Below are 15,129 nucleotides of genomic sequence, written 5' to 3'. Positions count from 1 at the left end.
GTTTTGTAGAATGCCCCTTAATTTGGGTTTGTCTGATGTTTCCTCATGATTAATTTCAAGTTATGCATTTTTTAAAAAATTTTATTTTAAAGTAATCTCTAATGTGGGGCTGGAACCCGCACCTGGACTGAGCCAGCCAGGCGCCCCTCCAAGTTACGCATTTTTTATAAGGAAACCTCAACAGTGAAGTGGTGCTCTTCTCGGGAGGCACGTGATGCCAATTTGTCCCATGCCTGGTGACGCTTGGTTAAGTGGTTTAGGTATGTCTCTCTTATAAAATTTTTCCTTTGGTAAATAATGAACACCTCGTGGGGAGATACTTTGAAGCTGTGTAACCGCACTTTCTATCACAAGTATTTTCTGAAACAATTATTGATCGTATTTACCAAATAAAGATTTTTCTATTTCCATTCTTTCTACATATTAGTTGGAATTCTACCGTAAGAACCTTCTGCCCAATTTTTTTTTTTAAGATTTTATTTATTTATTTATTTGAGAGAGAGAGAATGAGAGAGAGAGAGAGAGCGCACACATGAGAGGGGGGAGGGTCAGAGGGAGAAGCAGACTCCCCGCCCAGCAGGGAGCCCGATGCGGGACTCGATCCAGGGACCCCAGGATCACGACCCGAGCCGAAGGCAGCCGCCCAACCAACCGAGCCACCCAGGCGTCCCTGCCCCCCCAATTTTTTTAAGTAGGGCTCGAACTCAGCACCCAGAGAACAAGAGTTACACACTCTGCTGACTGAGTACCCCAAAAAACCTTCCCTTCTCCCCATTTTTCTACTTATTTATTCATGTTGGTATAGATGTTTTTATTTTATTTTTATTCCATCGGTTATAATCCATTGCTGTAATGTATTTTGTTGCTAATTCTCCAGATTTGGGTGTTGGGAGCCCCTTCAGGTTGGCTTCTGTGTCCTCTCAGCGTGCCCCCTGACATTTCTCAGCACCACCCCATGTTCAGGCTCATCTTGTGCTTTCCGTGACCTAGCCTGAATCCGTCACTTCTCTAAGGAGCTCTGGTTCCTCTTCGTTTCGAAGGGGGTGTTTAGAAATCAACGTCAGGTTGTAGGTATGCTTACTGCTCCTGCAGTGTCCTTGCTCTGTGGCTTTCTCAGTGGGCAGAGCTAGGAAACCAGACCTATCTGTATCTGTATGTGTAGATCTGTGTATATATTAAAAGCTGTGAGTTTAAATTGATGCCTCCGATCAGTTACCCCAGGGTTCGTTCTACATTCCTTTTCCTCTTTAAATCTGGTTCCTGTTGTCAATGTATTTACTTACATGTACAATCCTAGACTACACATGGAGTAATTTCAGAATTGCCAATCCATATTTCTGTGAAAAACCTATTAGCCAGAATGTAATATTTGCATGCAGTTGTTTTTATCCTTAGAATATATAGTCAATGGGGCGCCTGGGTGGCTCAGTTGGTTAAGCGACTGCCTTCGGCTCAGGTCATGATCCTGGAGTCCCGGGATCGAGTCCCGCATCGGGCTCCCTGCTCGGCAGGGAGTCTGCTTCTCCCTCTGACCTCCCCCCTCTCATGTGCTCTCTCTCATTCTCTCTCTCAAATAAATAAATAAAATCTTAAAAAAAAAAGAATATATAGTCAAAATATTTTTTACAAGGTTATTTTAGTGCATTTATGTGGGTTTTTTCATTTATGTTAATCATTTGTAATAAAGTTAGGTTCACTTATTTCTATTCATCTTTCGTTATGAGTCCTTATTGATTTTAAGTTTTGGTATGTGAACCGTGTTGTTCTAAAGGTCAGCAGCTCGTGGGGCACCTGGCTGGCTCAGTTGGAAGACTACAGGTCTTGATTTCAGGGTCATGAGTTCAAGCCCCCACCTTGGGTGTAGAGATTACTTAAATAAGTAAATAAACAGGGGCACGTGGGTGGCTCAGTTAGTTAAGCATCTGCCTTCGGCTCAGGTCATGATCCCTGGGTCCTGGGATCGAGTCCCCCATCGGGCTCCCTGCTCAATGGGGAGCCTGCCTCTCCCTCTGCTGCTCCCCCTGCTTGTGCACTCTCTCTCTCTCTCTCGCCTCTCTCTCTCTCTCTGTGAAATAAATAAAATCTTAAAAAAAAAAAAGTAAATAAACAACCAAAAAATAAGTCAACGGTTTTTAACTATAAGATGATTCAACTTCCCTTCCACTTTATTTCTCATTTACTCACTTACTTTTTTTTTTTTAAGATTTTATTTATTTGAGAGAGAGAGAGCACAAGCAGGGGGAGCAGCAGGCAGAGGAAGAGGGAGAAGCAGACTCCCCGCTGAGCAAGGAGCCCGATGCGGCACTCGATCCCAGGACCTTGAGATCATGACCTGAGCCAAAGGCAGACACTTAACCGACTGAGCCACCCAGACGCCCCTACTCACTTAATTTTTGTTTTTTGTTTTTTGTTGTTTTTGGCAAAGGAATTTGGCAGGTGTAAATTCTAATAAAAAAGCACCACATACCCCCCACTGTAGTGGTACCCCTTACCCCCAGCAAGTGCCAGTGGTGGAATTAAGATCCATTTGTGGCTCATCTCTCTTATTTCAGATTTTGCAGATGGTTGTGGGGACTATTTGGCAGTCAATGAAGGATGGGAAAAAAGGCTTGTAGTCATAGGCCCATGATTTTCATCCCCTAGACACGCTGAAAGAGTCCACGTACCGAGTTTAGCTCAGCCCATGTTGGGATTCCAGATGGCGCCAGCGCTGAGCCCCATCTTGAGTGTAGAACAGATGAGCCACCTCTGGGCTTTCCTTCAAGTCCCACAAAAACATTTTGTAAATTAAATTCACTAAATATGTTTATAGAGCAACAAGATAACATTCCTTAATGAAGTCACTTTGGGTTCTTCTGCATTAGGAATGGTGGGGCTTATCTTATTAGTGGCTGAGTCCAAAGCCAAATGCATCCGGAGCCGCAGTCCTTCAGAGGAAGGAGCTAAAAAGAAACCCCTGCTTTGGGGTTTCTCTCTGCTTAGCCAGCGTGCCTAAACAGCTTGTCCGTGAGCGTCTAGTGACCGACTCCTACCCTTTACGAGCGCTCCCTTGTGTAAATCGTTGAGCCTGTAACTGCTTAGTTGTAAGGAGGTCATGCAGTGCTTTCCCAGTTAAGTACTTACCAAATGTTTATTGTAAAACAAATTGCTCCAAATTTTTGGTCAGCCGCACAGAGTGTGATTAATTCTAATGTCGTTATCTGCGGAGTGGGTACCCTGCAGGTTCACATCTGATGATCTGGTCGCCTGCGGGAGTGGTAACATTCATCCGTGGGACAGAAGCGTCCTGTCGTGCTCCTTCCCTGTTCGTCCAGCATCTAGACACTGCAGGAGGGGTGGGGGCACGCCCAGGACGAGGCGAGCCCCCTGCAGAGCCCCCTGTGCTTGGAAAGCCCTTTACCTCCCGTGTGGTTCTTTGTGGTTCACTGGGACTCACCTTGGTCCCGCACTCTTCCCTCTTAACCGCGGTACCAGCTGTCAAGAACACTTGGCGTGGGCCCCGCCCGCGGCTCCGGCCTGGTTTGTGAGGACTTGTCTGAGTCTCTCGCTCACCGCAGGGGCCGACCTCTGAGCCCTCTCTCCCCGTGCTCTGCGTGAGGAGCGCCAAGCCCCGGGCGTTGCCCCCGCTCGCCTCTGACAAGGCCGCCCTGTGGTCAGGGTCACCCGCTGCAGGCCACTGGCAAGGTTCGGGTGAGCGAGCCCCACGCTGCTCCACACCCCGGAGGCCCTGTCCTAACACCAGGGGCGCAGTCGTGTATTTTGCTGACTGAGGTCATCTTCCAGATGGGGCCTCTGCCGCCTGCTTCCGTTTGGGGCCTGCAGGTTTTCCGTGTGTGGGAGACCATGGCTTTCGTGAGGTGTTCTTTCCATCTTCCTAACACCTGGGGATTTCCAGGTGCTTTTCAGACCTGACAGGTCTGAAATAAGGGTTAGAAAGCTCAGTGTTTGACGAGCGAGAAAGAGTGATGGCACGGCCTAGCGTGGCTCTGCTCCATCCCCTACTCACCCCACCGGCTCTCCTAGAACACTCAACGCCGTGAGCAAAGCCATGGTAACTGTGGTCTCTCCCCTCAGTGGGGATTTCTGTAGTTTCCCCAGGAGTTTCACGTGGTCCCTCCTGAAAACCGGGTGCTTGCTTGCTGGGGACATCTGCTGGCTGACAGGTTGGGTCCAGACTCTCAATCTGTGACATTTAAAGCGGATTAATGTCAGCCTCAGGGCTTTTAGGATCATCCTTTGGTGAGATTACACAGCAGCAGGGCACAGGCCGTTCTGTGAGGAGGGAAGGGGAGGGCTGCTGGGCGCTGGGTGTGCGCCTCTGCCCGGGGCCCAGGCTGCTCGCGCTCCAGGGAGGGAGCTGTCCTGGGACCCTCCGGATGCTCTGCCAGACAGGTTGAACTCTACCTTGGAAATGGCCAGAGCCGTCTCCAGATGCCGTACAGGCCTGGTACCACGTGGCCCGCCGTCTGTGCCGCGGGAGCAACCCCTGTGGATGGCTGTGTGACCGGGGCATTTAAGAGGCGGAGCTGGTGGCAGGGTGCCCGGCGCAGGACAGGGCGCCAGTGAGCGGTCCCCGGAGGAGGGGAGGCCGTTGACCTTGGTGTGTTCTCTGGGAGGGACCGTGGTGATGACTCATGGGCACTGCTGGGGACAGTCTGAGTCACCAGAGGTCACAGTGACGGGAGTGGTGTGTAGTGGTGTGTGTTTGCTTGGATCCTGCTGCTTCCCCTGTGAGGGACACAGGCGTGTGGGGGCCTGTGTGTGCAGAGGTTGTGGACCCGACTGCCTGGCCCCGGAGCTCCTGGGCCACACACCAGCTCCCGGCTCCTACAGCCCCCTGCTAGTTGGTGGGGGGGGTGCGTTGGGTGTTTTGGGCAGTTAGCGTGGGCAAACCCCCAACCGTGGAGGTCACCAGCTCCACCCCAGGGCTTTCCGTGGGCTTTGTGGCCTGCCTGGCCTGCCGTAACCCTGGGTTCCCAGTGGTCCTGGGAGCCCTGCAGCCAGCGCAGGGACCGTGGCCCAAGCAGGACCTGTTAGCCTCCTGAAGGCCAAGCAGAGCCCCTTCCTGCTCTTCCCTGGTGAGCGGAGGCTTCCCTGACCTCTGTCCGGAGCAGCCCACGGCCCCCGCCACTCTGTTGATGTGGAGAGTTACCTCCTCTGCCCATTTTCTTTTGTGCGTCTGTCTTGCCCCAGGATGAGAGTCCATTGGTGCAGGGACCTTACCTGTCTCCAGGAGGTAAAACAGTCCCTGGCACCTAGTAAGCGCTAAATAAATACTTGTTAAATGAACAAAGGAATGACTTTAAGAAAGCCTACGGTGTCTGTTGGAATTTTTTATTACCAGCCTCACTTTTTTCTGGTGACAGTGATGTGGCCCTTGAGATACAACAGCAGGGGTTTGCTCCTGCGTGAGGCAAACGTTTGTCATCCCCGTCTGTGTGCTGGGGACTGCGGCTCCGAACAGAGTCTGAGGTGACCTCTGCACAGCTCAGCTGTCTACTTGGGGGAGATATTTGGCCACTGACTGAATTTGAAGCCAGTGGCTTCCTTTTTTTATTGAATTAAAAACTTTTAAAAGTAAACGTCTCTAGTTTTTCTGTGATTCATTTATTCATCCACTAACACGTCTGAAGATTCAGTGACTGTGGATCTGGAGGGATGAGGGCTGGCGATTGGAGTGTGGGGTGCTTGGGTGTTTTGGATCGAGAGAAACCGTGGCCAGGGTGGGCCAGGCACCTCAGCAAACAGGGTGCCATGCCCCGTGGTGGGGCCTCCCACGGCGGCCCGTGGTGGGCTCCAAGGCGTATTCCAGCCCTGACAGAACAGGACAATGGTTGCAGGTGTTGTGAAATGGGAACTCCCTAGCCGTAGGGAGTTAGGCTTTTTTTTCTTCTTTGTTTTTTATAAGATCCCTTTGGCAGCCCTCAGAGTGAGTGCACAGCGGAAGGGCACTTCAGGGGCTCTCGCAGCGAGGTCAGGGATGATGGCGGCTGAGGTGTGCGGGGGTGAGAGACAGCCGGAAATCAAGGCTAACCCCACGTGTTTAGCTTGGGCAGCTGGATAGAGGGGTGCCTTTTTTTTTTTTTAAGATTTTATTTATTTATTTGACAGAGACACAGCGAGAGAGGGAACACAAGCGGGGGGAGTGGGAGAGGGAGAAGCAGGCTTCCCGCCGAGCAGGGAGCCCGATGCGGGGCTCGATCCCAGGACCCTGAGACCATGACCTGAGCCGAAGGCAGACGCTTAACGACTGAGCCACCCAGGCGCCCCTGGAGGGGTGCCTTTGAAGGAGCCAGGAAGACTGGGGGGCAGAAGCGTGGGGTGCTGGGCTCAGGCGGTCTGTAACTCAAGACAGCAGGCAGGTGCCTGATGGGCGTGTTGCAGCTGGGCAGGGGTTGATGCCGGGCGAGGCCGAGAGGCATGTTGGCTCTGCCCGCAGTCCAGTCCGCCGTGGAGGAGCGCTGCCCTTCTCCGGACCCCTGCAGGGAGGAGCCCTGGGGCTGCGCCTGGGCAGGACTGGCCCCTGGGAGGATGCGGTGATCAGGGCGCTGGAGCTCTGCTGCCCCTAGCGATTAGGCCCCTGCTTCGCAGGCCTCCCTCCCTCTGCGCTCACACTCAGCTCTGCTCCGCCTCCGACGGGCGTGCGGGGGGCTTTTCCTCCACCAAGCATTCTCTACAATTGAACCGGATTCCCGGTTAGCGCAGGCCCCACAGGTTAAGGGCTCAGCCCCACAGGACTGACCCCACCCAGATGCCACTTGCAAGTCCAGGTTGTCACCTGTGCTCCTGACAACCCGCTATACATCAGAAGATCCACGACCCCCTCCTCGGGTTCCATTTGCTGGAGCAACTCACAGAACTGAGAAACATTTTACTTTCCAGATCACCAGTTTATTATAAAAGGATATTAACTCAGGAACAGCCAGGTGGAAGAGAGGCCCGGGGCGAGGGGTGGAGGACGAGGTGCAGCACTTCCACGCAGTCTCGGGGCACCTCCAATGTGTTCACCCACCTGGAAGCTCTCTGAACCCCTTGGCTGAGGATGTGTGTGGAGACTTCATCACGTAGGCATGATTGATTGAGCCAGCCTCACGGTGGAAGCTGGCAGGCGGAGTCCAAAGGGAAACCCTGTAATCCCAAGGTTGGCTCCCCTGGCAACCAGCTCCATCCCGTGGTTATCTGGGGCTTTCCAGAGTCACCTCGTAAACTCAGGTGTGGTTGACAGGTTTGATACGAGAAACAGAAGGTAGCCTCTCGCCTGGAATTATTTCAGAACCCGGGAAGAAGAACTAAAGCCAACGAAAGCTGCCCCTGTGTCTCCTGTCACTCGGGAGGTTGTGAGGGTTTTAGGGGCCGTGTGCCGGAGCTGGAATGAAGGCCGTGATGTCTTTCTTACTGCACTGCCCATGGCAGGGTCCTGCGGTCTCCCCAGCCCTCTGCAGGCCCTCCTGCTGCTTCAGCCTCTCCCTCTGGGTCTTGGCACGGGTATTCCCTCTGCGCTCCGCTGCTCCCCTCCAGCGCCGGGTCGCCCCAAGACCGGCTGGACGTGAGCCCTGAGGGTTCGGGGCTGCAGGGGGCAGCCATTAAGAAATGACAGCAGCTGTTACCCGGTGATAAAGGTGCCCTGCACAGAGATGGAGGGCTTGGCAAAGCAGGCCGGCGGGCCAGACCCAGCCCACAGTTTGCACACTCTGTGCTGCTTTGCACGGAGCTGAAGAGTCGTGACAGCCCTGTGCCCCACAGAGCCCTGAATAATTACCCACTGCCCTTTACAGCAAGAGCTGGCCAGGCCCTGTCCTGCGTGACTCATTGCTCTTCTAGGAAGACCTGCATAAGGAATTCATTCAGATCCAAGTGCCAGTGCCGAGAAAATATTGGCTTCACCTGAGAAATCGCCTTACTTTTTCCTTATGAAGGTGGTGGGTGCTGCGCTCAATCCTGTTCTTGGTGCTTTGTCCTCCGGCAAGCCTCCGGTTGGATGCGTTGTCTGATACTCCACAGTTACGTGGCCTCGATTGCCCGATCCTGACGTTTATCAAGCCGTGTTTTCCTCTTCGACTGCCAGTGTTCTAAGATTATTATTTATTTATTTATTGAGCATAAGCAGGGGGAGAGGCAGAGGCAGAGACTCCCCACTGAGCAGGGACCCCGACATGGGACTCGATCCCAGGACCCCAGGATCATGACCCGAGCCGAAGGCAGACGCCTAACGGACTAAGCCACCCAGGCGCCCCTACTGTCCGAGTTGTAAGCACTGTTCTGCTGAGCCCAGAGCTGACGTGTGTCTCTCGTTCGTGGGGCAGCTCCAAGCACAGCACGTGTCTTCTGTGAAATGCTCATTATTGTTTCTGGGGTCCTGACAATATTTTGGGATTCTCCAAATACCAGCCCAGACCATTTTGACAGTTTCTCTTTTACTTTTTTTCCCCTTTCCTTTCTTCTTCTTTTTTTTTTTTTCACTTGTAGCGAGAATTACTACCAAACTCTACTCATTGGGCCAGAGACCCGTGTGGTGTTCGAAGAAGACTTGCCCCTCGCATAGCATACTACCTGCACCTGTGAGTTCATTGTTTTGTTTTGTTTTGTTTTTTCATTTTATTACCAAGATGTTATAGTAACAGATTTGATTATATGGATAATTTTTTGTTGGTGGTTTTTATTATTAGTAATTTCAGGAGTGAAACAATACTTCATGTCCCTAAAAAGTAGTATTGCTGATTCAGAGTGGTTGCTTACTTGAGAATTCTAGAATTAACATAAAGAATACCAAAAGCTGGGGCGCCTGGGTGGCTCAGTCGGTTAAGCGTCTGCCTTCGGCTCAGGTCATGATCCCAGGGTCCTGGGATCGAGCCCCGCATCGGGCTCCCTGCTCAGCAGAGAGCCTGCTTCTCCCTTTCCCTCTGCCTGCCGCTCTGCCTACTTGTGCTATCTCTCTGTCAAATAAATAAATTAAAAAAAAAAAAAAAGAATACCAAAAGCAGTAGCCCTTAGGTTCTCTTGTTCCTGTTTCTGAGTTTCTGTCTTTGCTGTATGCTGATGAGGTAGACCAGTGTAGGTGCTGTGGGGCTCACCTCAGGAATGGCTGCCTTTTACCTCTGTGACCCCACACAGAGTGTCCCCGCTGTCCATCTCCCCCAGTCCCAGAAGGCTCACCGTAAACACTGCTGAACCAGTGAGTCAAGAATTCGTGGGATGGTGGGAATTTTCCTTCTTCTTTTTTTTTTTAACATTTATTTATTTATTTGGGAGAGAGAGAGAGCTCGAGCACATGTGAGCAGGGGGAGGGGCAGAGGGAGAGGGGAAGCCAACTCCTGGCTGAGTGTGGAGCCTGACCCCAGGACCCTGAGAGCATGACCCGAGCTGAAACCAAGCGTTGGTTACTCAACTGACTGAGCCACCCAGGCACCCTGGGATTTTCTCCTCTTAAAAAAAGACCCACTTCAGGGGTGCCTGGGTGGCTCAGTCAGTTGAATAACCAACTCTTTTTTTTTTTTTTTTTAAAGATTTTATTTATTTATTCATGAGAGACAGACAGAGAGAAAGACAGAGGCAGAGGGAGAAGCAGGCTCCCCGCGGAGCAGGGAGCCCAATGCGGGACTCGATCCCAGGACCCTGGGATCACGACCTGAGCCGAAGGCAGACGCTTAACCGACTGAGCCACCCAGGCATCCCGAATAACCAACTCTTGGTTTCAGCTTGGGTCATGCTCTCAGGGTCCTGGGATTGAGCCCTGCGTCGGGCAAAAAAAAAAAAAGACCCACTTTACATGAATCAGACATTTTAGATTCTTTGGGATGACAGTGATACTCAAATGTCACTGGCAGGCGCCCCCGGCCCTTCTGGAGAGGTGCTCTCAGAGAAGGGCTGTGTCTGCCCCTGGCGCATCTGCCGCCAGGATGACCGTGGCCCTTGGGCCCAGCCTCCCTACCTTCTGGGCTTGCTGCGTGGCCGTGGGCCTGTTTGTGTAGGTCAGGGCCCCGAGCACCACGTGGTTTTCCGTGTCAGAATCCACCCCTCTCTGCCGGGCGATGGGACGTCGACAGTCCACGTGTCTCTGGCACGCCTCGCGCCCTGGCTAGCCCCCCCACGCATACTCCTGCGGCCCGTGCTTGGCACACCGCCAGAGCAAGAGGTGTTTAGACACTTGTTAGCAGTTGGACAAGGTGGTTTTATGCTGTTGGATCTAATAATTAAAAATTGGTCTTTGCGTTATATATCTTTGTTTTTTAATTATGTTTTCCTTGAGTACTTTATTTTTATTGTTTTAGGAAATTATCAGTCTGTGATGGGTTGGAAATAAAAGAGCCAAGGAACGTGCTCCTGAGTGCTGGATCTCCCGGCGCCCCAGGCTGCTGCAGGAGCGGAGTGTGGGGCCGGAGGGGGCCTTGGCTCTCAGAGGCTGGCGGGCCCCAGCGCTTGCTCAGCTCCTTAGTGGCCCCATTTGCTCATCTGCAAAGTGGGAGAGCCCTTCATGAGCCTGTTTTGAAGGACCTAGCTCTTGTTGGTGAGCAAACGGTGTTTCCTACCTTTCCTTCCTCTGCTGCAGGGTGAGGATCGGCTGGCAGAGCCCTCAAGGTCTGGGCCCTGGCGGGGGCCACCTGTGGCTCTTCCGAATGGTGAGCGCGCAGCTGCTAACTGGCCCAGAGCGCGCTCCCATGGGTGACAGCGATGCCGGAGACGGGGATCTGGCGCGGGCATTGAGAAGGACAGCTAGAGCCCCTAACCCTGGGCCCGCTGCCCACCTTCTCCCCACTGCAGCTGTGCCGATGCTGCCGCCGCCCTCGGAGCAGGCCCTGAGCCCGCTGTGGGCTCGCAGGGAGGGCGAGAGCAGAGCCCTGCAGGCCCAGCGCTGCCAGCCGTGCCAGCCGCGGGACGCCGCGCTGCAGGACGCGCACAGCCAGCTGCACGAGGCGCGGGGGGCGCTGCGGCGCCTGCAGGAGGACTTCGTCTACAACCTGCAGGTGCTGGAGGAGCGGGACCGCGAGCTGGAGCGCTACGACGCGGCCTTCGCCCAGGCCCGAGGGCTGGAGGAGGCGCGGCAGGCGGAGGTGAGCGAGCTCAGGGTGGAGGCGGCCCGGCTGAGGCAGGCGCTCGCCCGCGAGGCCCGGCGGCGGGAGGACCTGCAGCGGGAGCACCAGCTGAAGCTGCAGGAGCACCGGCTGGAGCTGGAGCGCATCCACAGGTGAGGTGCCCCTTGGCCGCGCGGGGAGGGCACCGGGAGATTGGTTTCAATGTTCCGAGTTTTCTCCATGAATTACAAATCTGTATCATTTCAATAAAAGATATTCGAGCCCATGATTGTTTTAATGATGCAAAACAGGTATTAATTCCCAAGCGCAGTGAGCTCACTTGAGGCAGGTTGACTAAGAACCCGAAGCTCGGCTCAGAGGGTCCTGTTGGCGGGTCCCCGGAAAGCCGCTCTCGTGTCCCACGCACTCTCCTCCTCAGTGAGAAGAGAGAGAAGACAAAAATCTGCCGTCCTTCCCCTGATTTCAGGGTATATGTTTGTTTGTTTTTTTAAAGATTTTATTTATTTATTTGGCGGAGAGAGACACAGCGAGAGAGGGAACACAAGCAGGGGGAGTGGGAGAGGGAGAAGCAGGCTTCCCGCCGAGCAGGGAGCCTGATGAGGGGCTCGATCCCAGGACCCTGGGATCATGACCTGAGCCGAAGGCAGACGCCCAACGACTGGGCCCCCCAGGCGCCCAGGGTGTGTGTCTGTGATGTCACGTTGACGGTCAGGTGCATCTCTCTGGCGTGTGCGGACACAGACGTCAGAGCGGCTGGCAGCACCCTGCGGGTTCTGTTTTCACTTAAAACGGGATCCTGAATAGTGTTTCGTGTTGTCACACATGCCCTTCAAAGTACTTGTAGAAAATCACAACAGTGACGATATTCTTGTTCTAGACAATCGTTTTTTCCTGAAGGTGGTGAGGTGGAAAGGAAGAGCTGCCCGAGGACTCTGTTGTGTTCTCCCTGGGAGAGCTCCCCTCACGCCCACATAGACACGTCCCGTACACGCGGCCCACAACCTGCTTGTGGCGGTTTCCCATCTACCTGGGCGGCTTTTCTTCGTGTCGTGCACTGGGTTCTGCCACATCCTTTTAAATGGCTACCCAGCCCCGTTTTGCTGGGCCTGTTGGCGCTGTACTCTTCAGCAGCAGGAGACTCCGTGGCAGGCTGGGCGTGAGCAGAGACCTCCCTCAGTGGGCGCGGGACCACCTTGGCTTATGGGCCTCCGAGCCGCCGGCTAGCATCTCCCGTAACAACCATAGGCATAGCTCCCAGGGTCCCGAGCGTCGCTGTCCTCAGGGAGGCCCGGGAGCCCAAGGTGTTCATGGCCCCTGTGCAGGGGCTCCCAGTCCCGACGCCGTGTGCCAGGGAGCCTGTCATTCCTGCAAGCAGTACGGCTGGCGGTGTTCACAGCCCGTGCCGCCTCCCCAGGGGCCGGGGAAGACAGGTACAGAGCTTAACCAAGGTCAGCATCGCCTGGAGCAGGGACGGGGATCTGTGACCTTCCCCTGCAGGGTGGGTGTTGGCATTGTGACTGTTCCCCAACTCCATTGTTAAAAATCACACTGTGATGCACCTGGAGGATCAGAAGCAGGTGCTCTTAACGCTGGGACACGTGGGCCAGCTTGCCTCTGTGGAAATACTGATTTTCTTTCTCACAGCTGTATTTGAGACAGTTTAAAGCATCCTTAAAGTGTTCTTTTTTTTTTTTTTAAAGATTTTATTTATTTGACAGAGACACAGCGAGAGAGGGAACACAGCAGGGGGAGTGGGAGAGGGAGAAGCAGGCTTCCCGCCGAGCAGGGAGCCCGATGCGGGGCTCGATCCCAGGACCCTGAGATCATGACCTGAGCCGAAGGCAGACGCTTAACGACTGAGCCACCCAGGCGCCCCAAAGCATCCTTAAAGTGTTCTACACCATTCTTGTAAAGTGTCTCCTCACGTCATTTGTCCCCCCCCCCTTTTTTTTCCCCTTAATTTGAGACCTTTTCAGCCATTATTTCTTCAAGTACATGTCAGCCCTCCTCTTTGTCCTCCCATGCTCGGGCTCAGGGTGACTGTCCCACAGCTCCCTGAGGCTGTGCTCATGTTTTTCAGTGTGTTTCTCTCTGTTATTTGCTGGGGTAGTTTCTGTTGTTCTGGTTTCAAGTTCATGGATTCTTTGCTCTGTCATGTTGTCATGTTCATTCTGCTGTTGAGCCCACCCCAGTGAGCCTCCTGTTTGGTTGTCATACTTCCTGGTTCTCAATTTGTTTGATTCTTTGTAAGTTTTTCTTTGCCGAGAGTTTCTAATTTTTTATGTAAGAGTGCACTACATTGCTTGCTGAAGCATTTTAAATAATGGCTGCTTTAAAAACCCTTGTTAGAAAATCTCAACGTCTGTGTCATCTTGGGGTTAGCGTGTGCTGTCTTTTCCCATTCAGGTGGGGACCTTCCTGTGCTCGGTGTGACTTGGGCTTGTGTCCTGGGCACTTTGGGAATTACCTTGTGAGACTCTGGACCCCATTTCAGGCTCCCTCTACAGGCAGGCACCTGTGTGGTGTAGGGTCCCACTGAAGCCCCCGAGAGCAAGCCCTGCAGACGCGTCTGACCTGTCTTACTACTGCCGTGTTTACATAGTGACAAGAACAGCGAGATGGACCAGCAGCGGGAACAGTACGAAAACCTGAAATGGAAGCTGGAGAGAAGGCTCGAGGAGCTCGATGGCGAATTTGCCCTGCAGAGGAAGGTAGGGCCTCCAGCGCGCAGCCCCCCCTCAGGTGCCCGCCCTGCCCGCCCACTGTGAAAGCAAGTTGTGGAGGAGAAGACAGCCTCTTTGTTAGCTGTGTGGTATCCATGGGATCAAGGTCAAGTTACTGGAGCAGATTTCCATCGGGGGCGGCCTGGAGGGATATGGTGGGCATCCAGACCTCGGTCTCCAGGAACTCCCTCCCTGCTCTCTCTCCTCACAAAGGGATACATGTTTTCTCCCTTATTTATTTCAGAAAAAAAGGATTAAAAAGTCAAAATCTGAGTTACTTACTGTAGCAGAGAGCTGGGAACTCAAATTGTGGTAACTGTGTTTCTTTCAAGACAACCGTAGGTAATCCTAAGTGTCAACATAGATGTGTCAGCTGACAGGTGCCACTTAGCCTAGCCCTGTCACCAGAGTTTCCCTCCGTGACGCTGAGCCTCAGCCTGCGCTTCTGTGAGTGCAGATGCTGGGGTCGCCGGGTCCCCTTGTCGCCTTCGAGCATGTGCTGAGCTTGTGACATCATAGCAACAGCGGTGTTTGTGGAAACTGCCTCGTGACGCTCTCTGTGCTCCTTACTACAGAGACACGGTTTTGATCTGAGCTTTACGGGGCGGGGCTGAGCCCAGAGGCATTAAGTAACCTGCCCAAGAGCCCCTTAGTAAATGGCAGAGGTGGGACTGGAGTCCAGTGTGTCAACTCTTAGCCGTTGTTACCCTGGCCTGGGATTGCCGTTGTCGGGGAGCAAGAACTCCCATCCCCTCAAAGGTCCTTCTGGCTGGACTGAGAATCAAATCAATGTGAGACAGATGAACAGGAGAACATCAAATTTAATAGGTGTATGTTCGGGGAGTCCACACAGACATGGAAATCCCAGAGTCAGGCAGAATGAGGTCTATATGTCGTTCTGAACTAAGGAGAAGGGGCTGGGGGTCTGGGACTTCAGAGGGAAGGAATGCACCTCATGGGGCAGTGAAAACAGCCGGTGTTTGGTAAGATGTTTGTCCTGCCAGGGGCGCCCGGCCGGCTCCGTCGGTAGAGCGTGTGACTCTTGATCTCGGGGTCATGAGTTCGAGCCCTACGCTGGACGTAGACGTTATTTTAAAAAACGTGTGTGTGTGTGTGTATAAGGTGTTTGAAAAAAGAGATGTTTGCCCTACCACACAGATCGGTTACTCAGATAAAATTTATCTCTGCTAATGACCCTTAGTCTGGGAAAGACGCGCGATTTAGACCATTCCGTGTGGTAAGAGAGGGACAAAAGTTTCTCTTGAGGCTGCAGGGTCTCAAGTGCCTTCAGCCCAAAACAGTCCTTGTGCCAAGATGGCACATTCTGGGGGGCCTGTCCCGAACCCCTTCCCTACTCTTCACATCTTAGTTGTAGG

The 15,129-nt window shown here is 53.3% G+C and overlaps 1 protein-coding gene across 1 annotated transcript in view; it reads left to right on the top strand.

Moving 5' to 3' along the window:
• Positions 1-15,129, top strand: part of CCDC57 (coiled-coil domain containing 57) — a 99,913-nt gene that overhangs the window by 605 nt on the left and 84,179 nt on the right. The window contains exons 2-4 of the mRNA XM_032429573.1: positions 8,467-8,558; positions 10,547-11,182; positions 13,633-13,741. Coding sequence (XP_032285464.1) covers positions 10,614-11,182; positions 13,633-13,741 — 678 coding nt within the window. The 5' untranslated portion in view covers positions 8,467-8,558; positions 10,547-10,613. The remainder of the gene's footprint in view (positions 1-8,466; positions 8,559-10,546; positions 11,183-13,632; positions 13,742-15,129) is intronic.

Source organism: Phoca vitulina, unplaced genomic scaffold (assembly GCF_004348235.1).
Source record: "Phoca vitulina isolate PV1807 unplaced genomic scaffold, GSC_HSeal_1.0 scaffold41, whole genome shotgun sequence".
In the NCBI taxonomy this organism is placed as follows: Eukaryota; Metazoa; Chordata; class Mammalia; order Carnivora; family Phocidae; genus Phoca; species Phoca vitulina.
The sequence above is the reverse complement of the archived record's forward strand: the minus strand, read 5'-3'. Positions and strand labels throughout refer to the sequence as shown.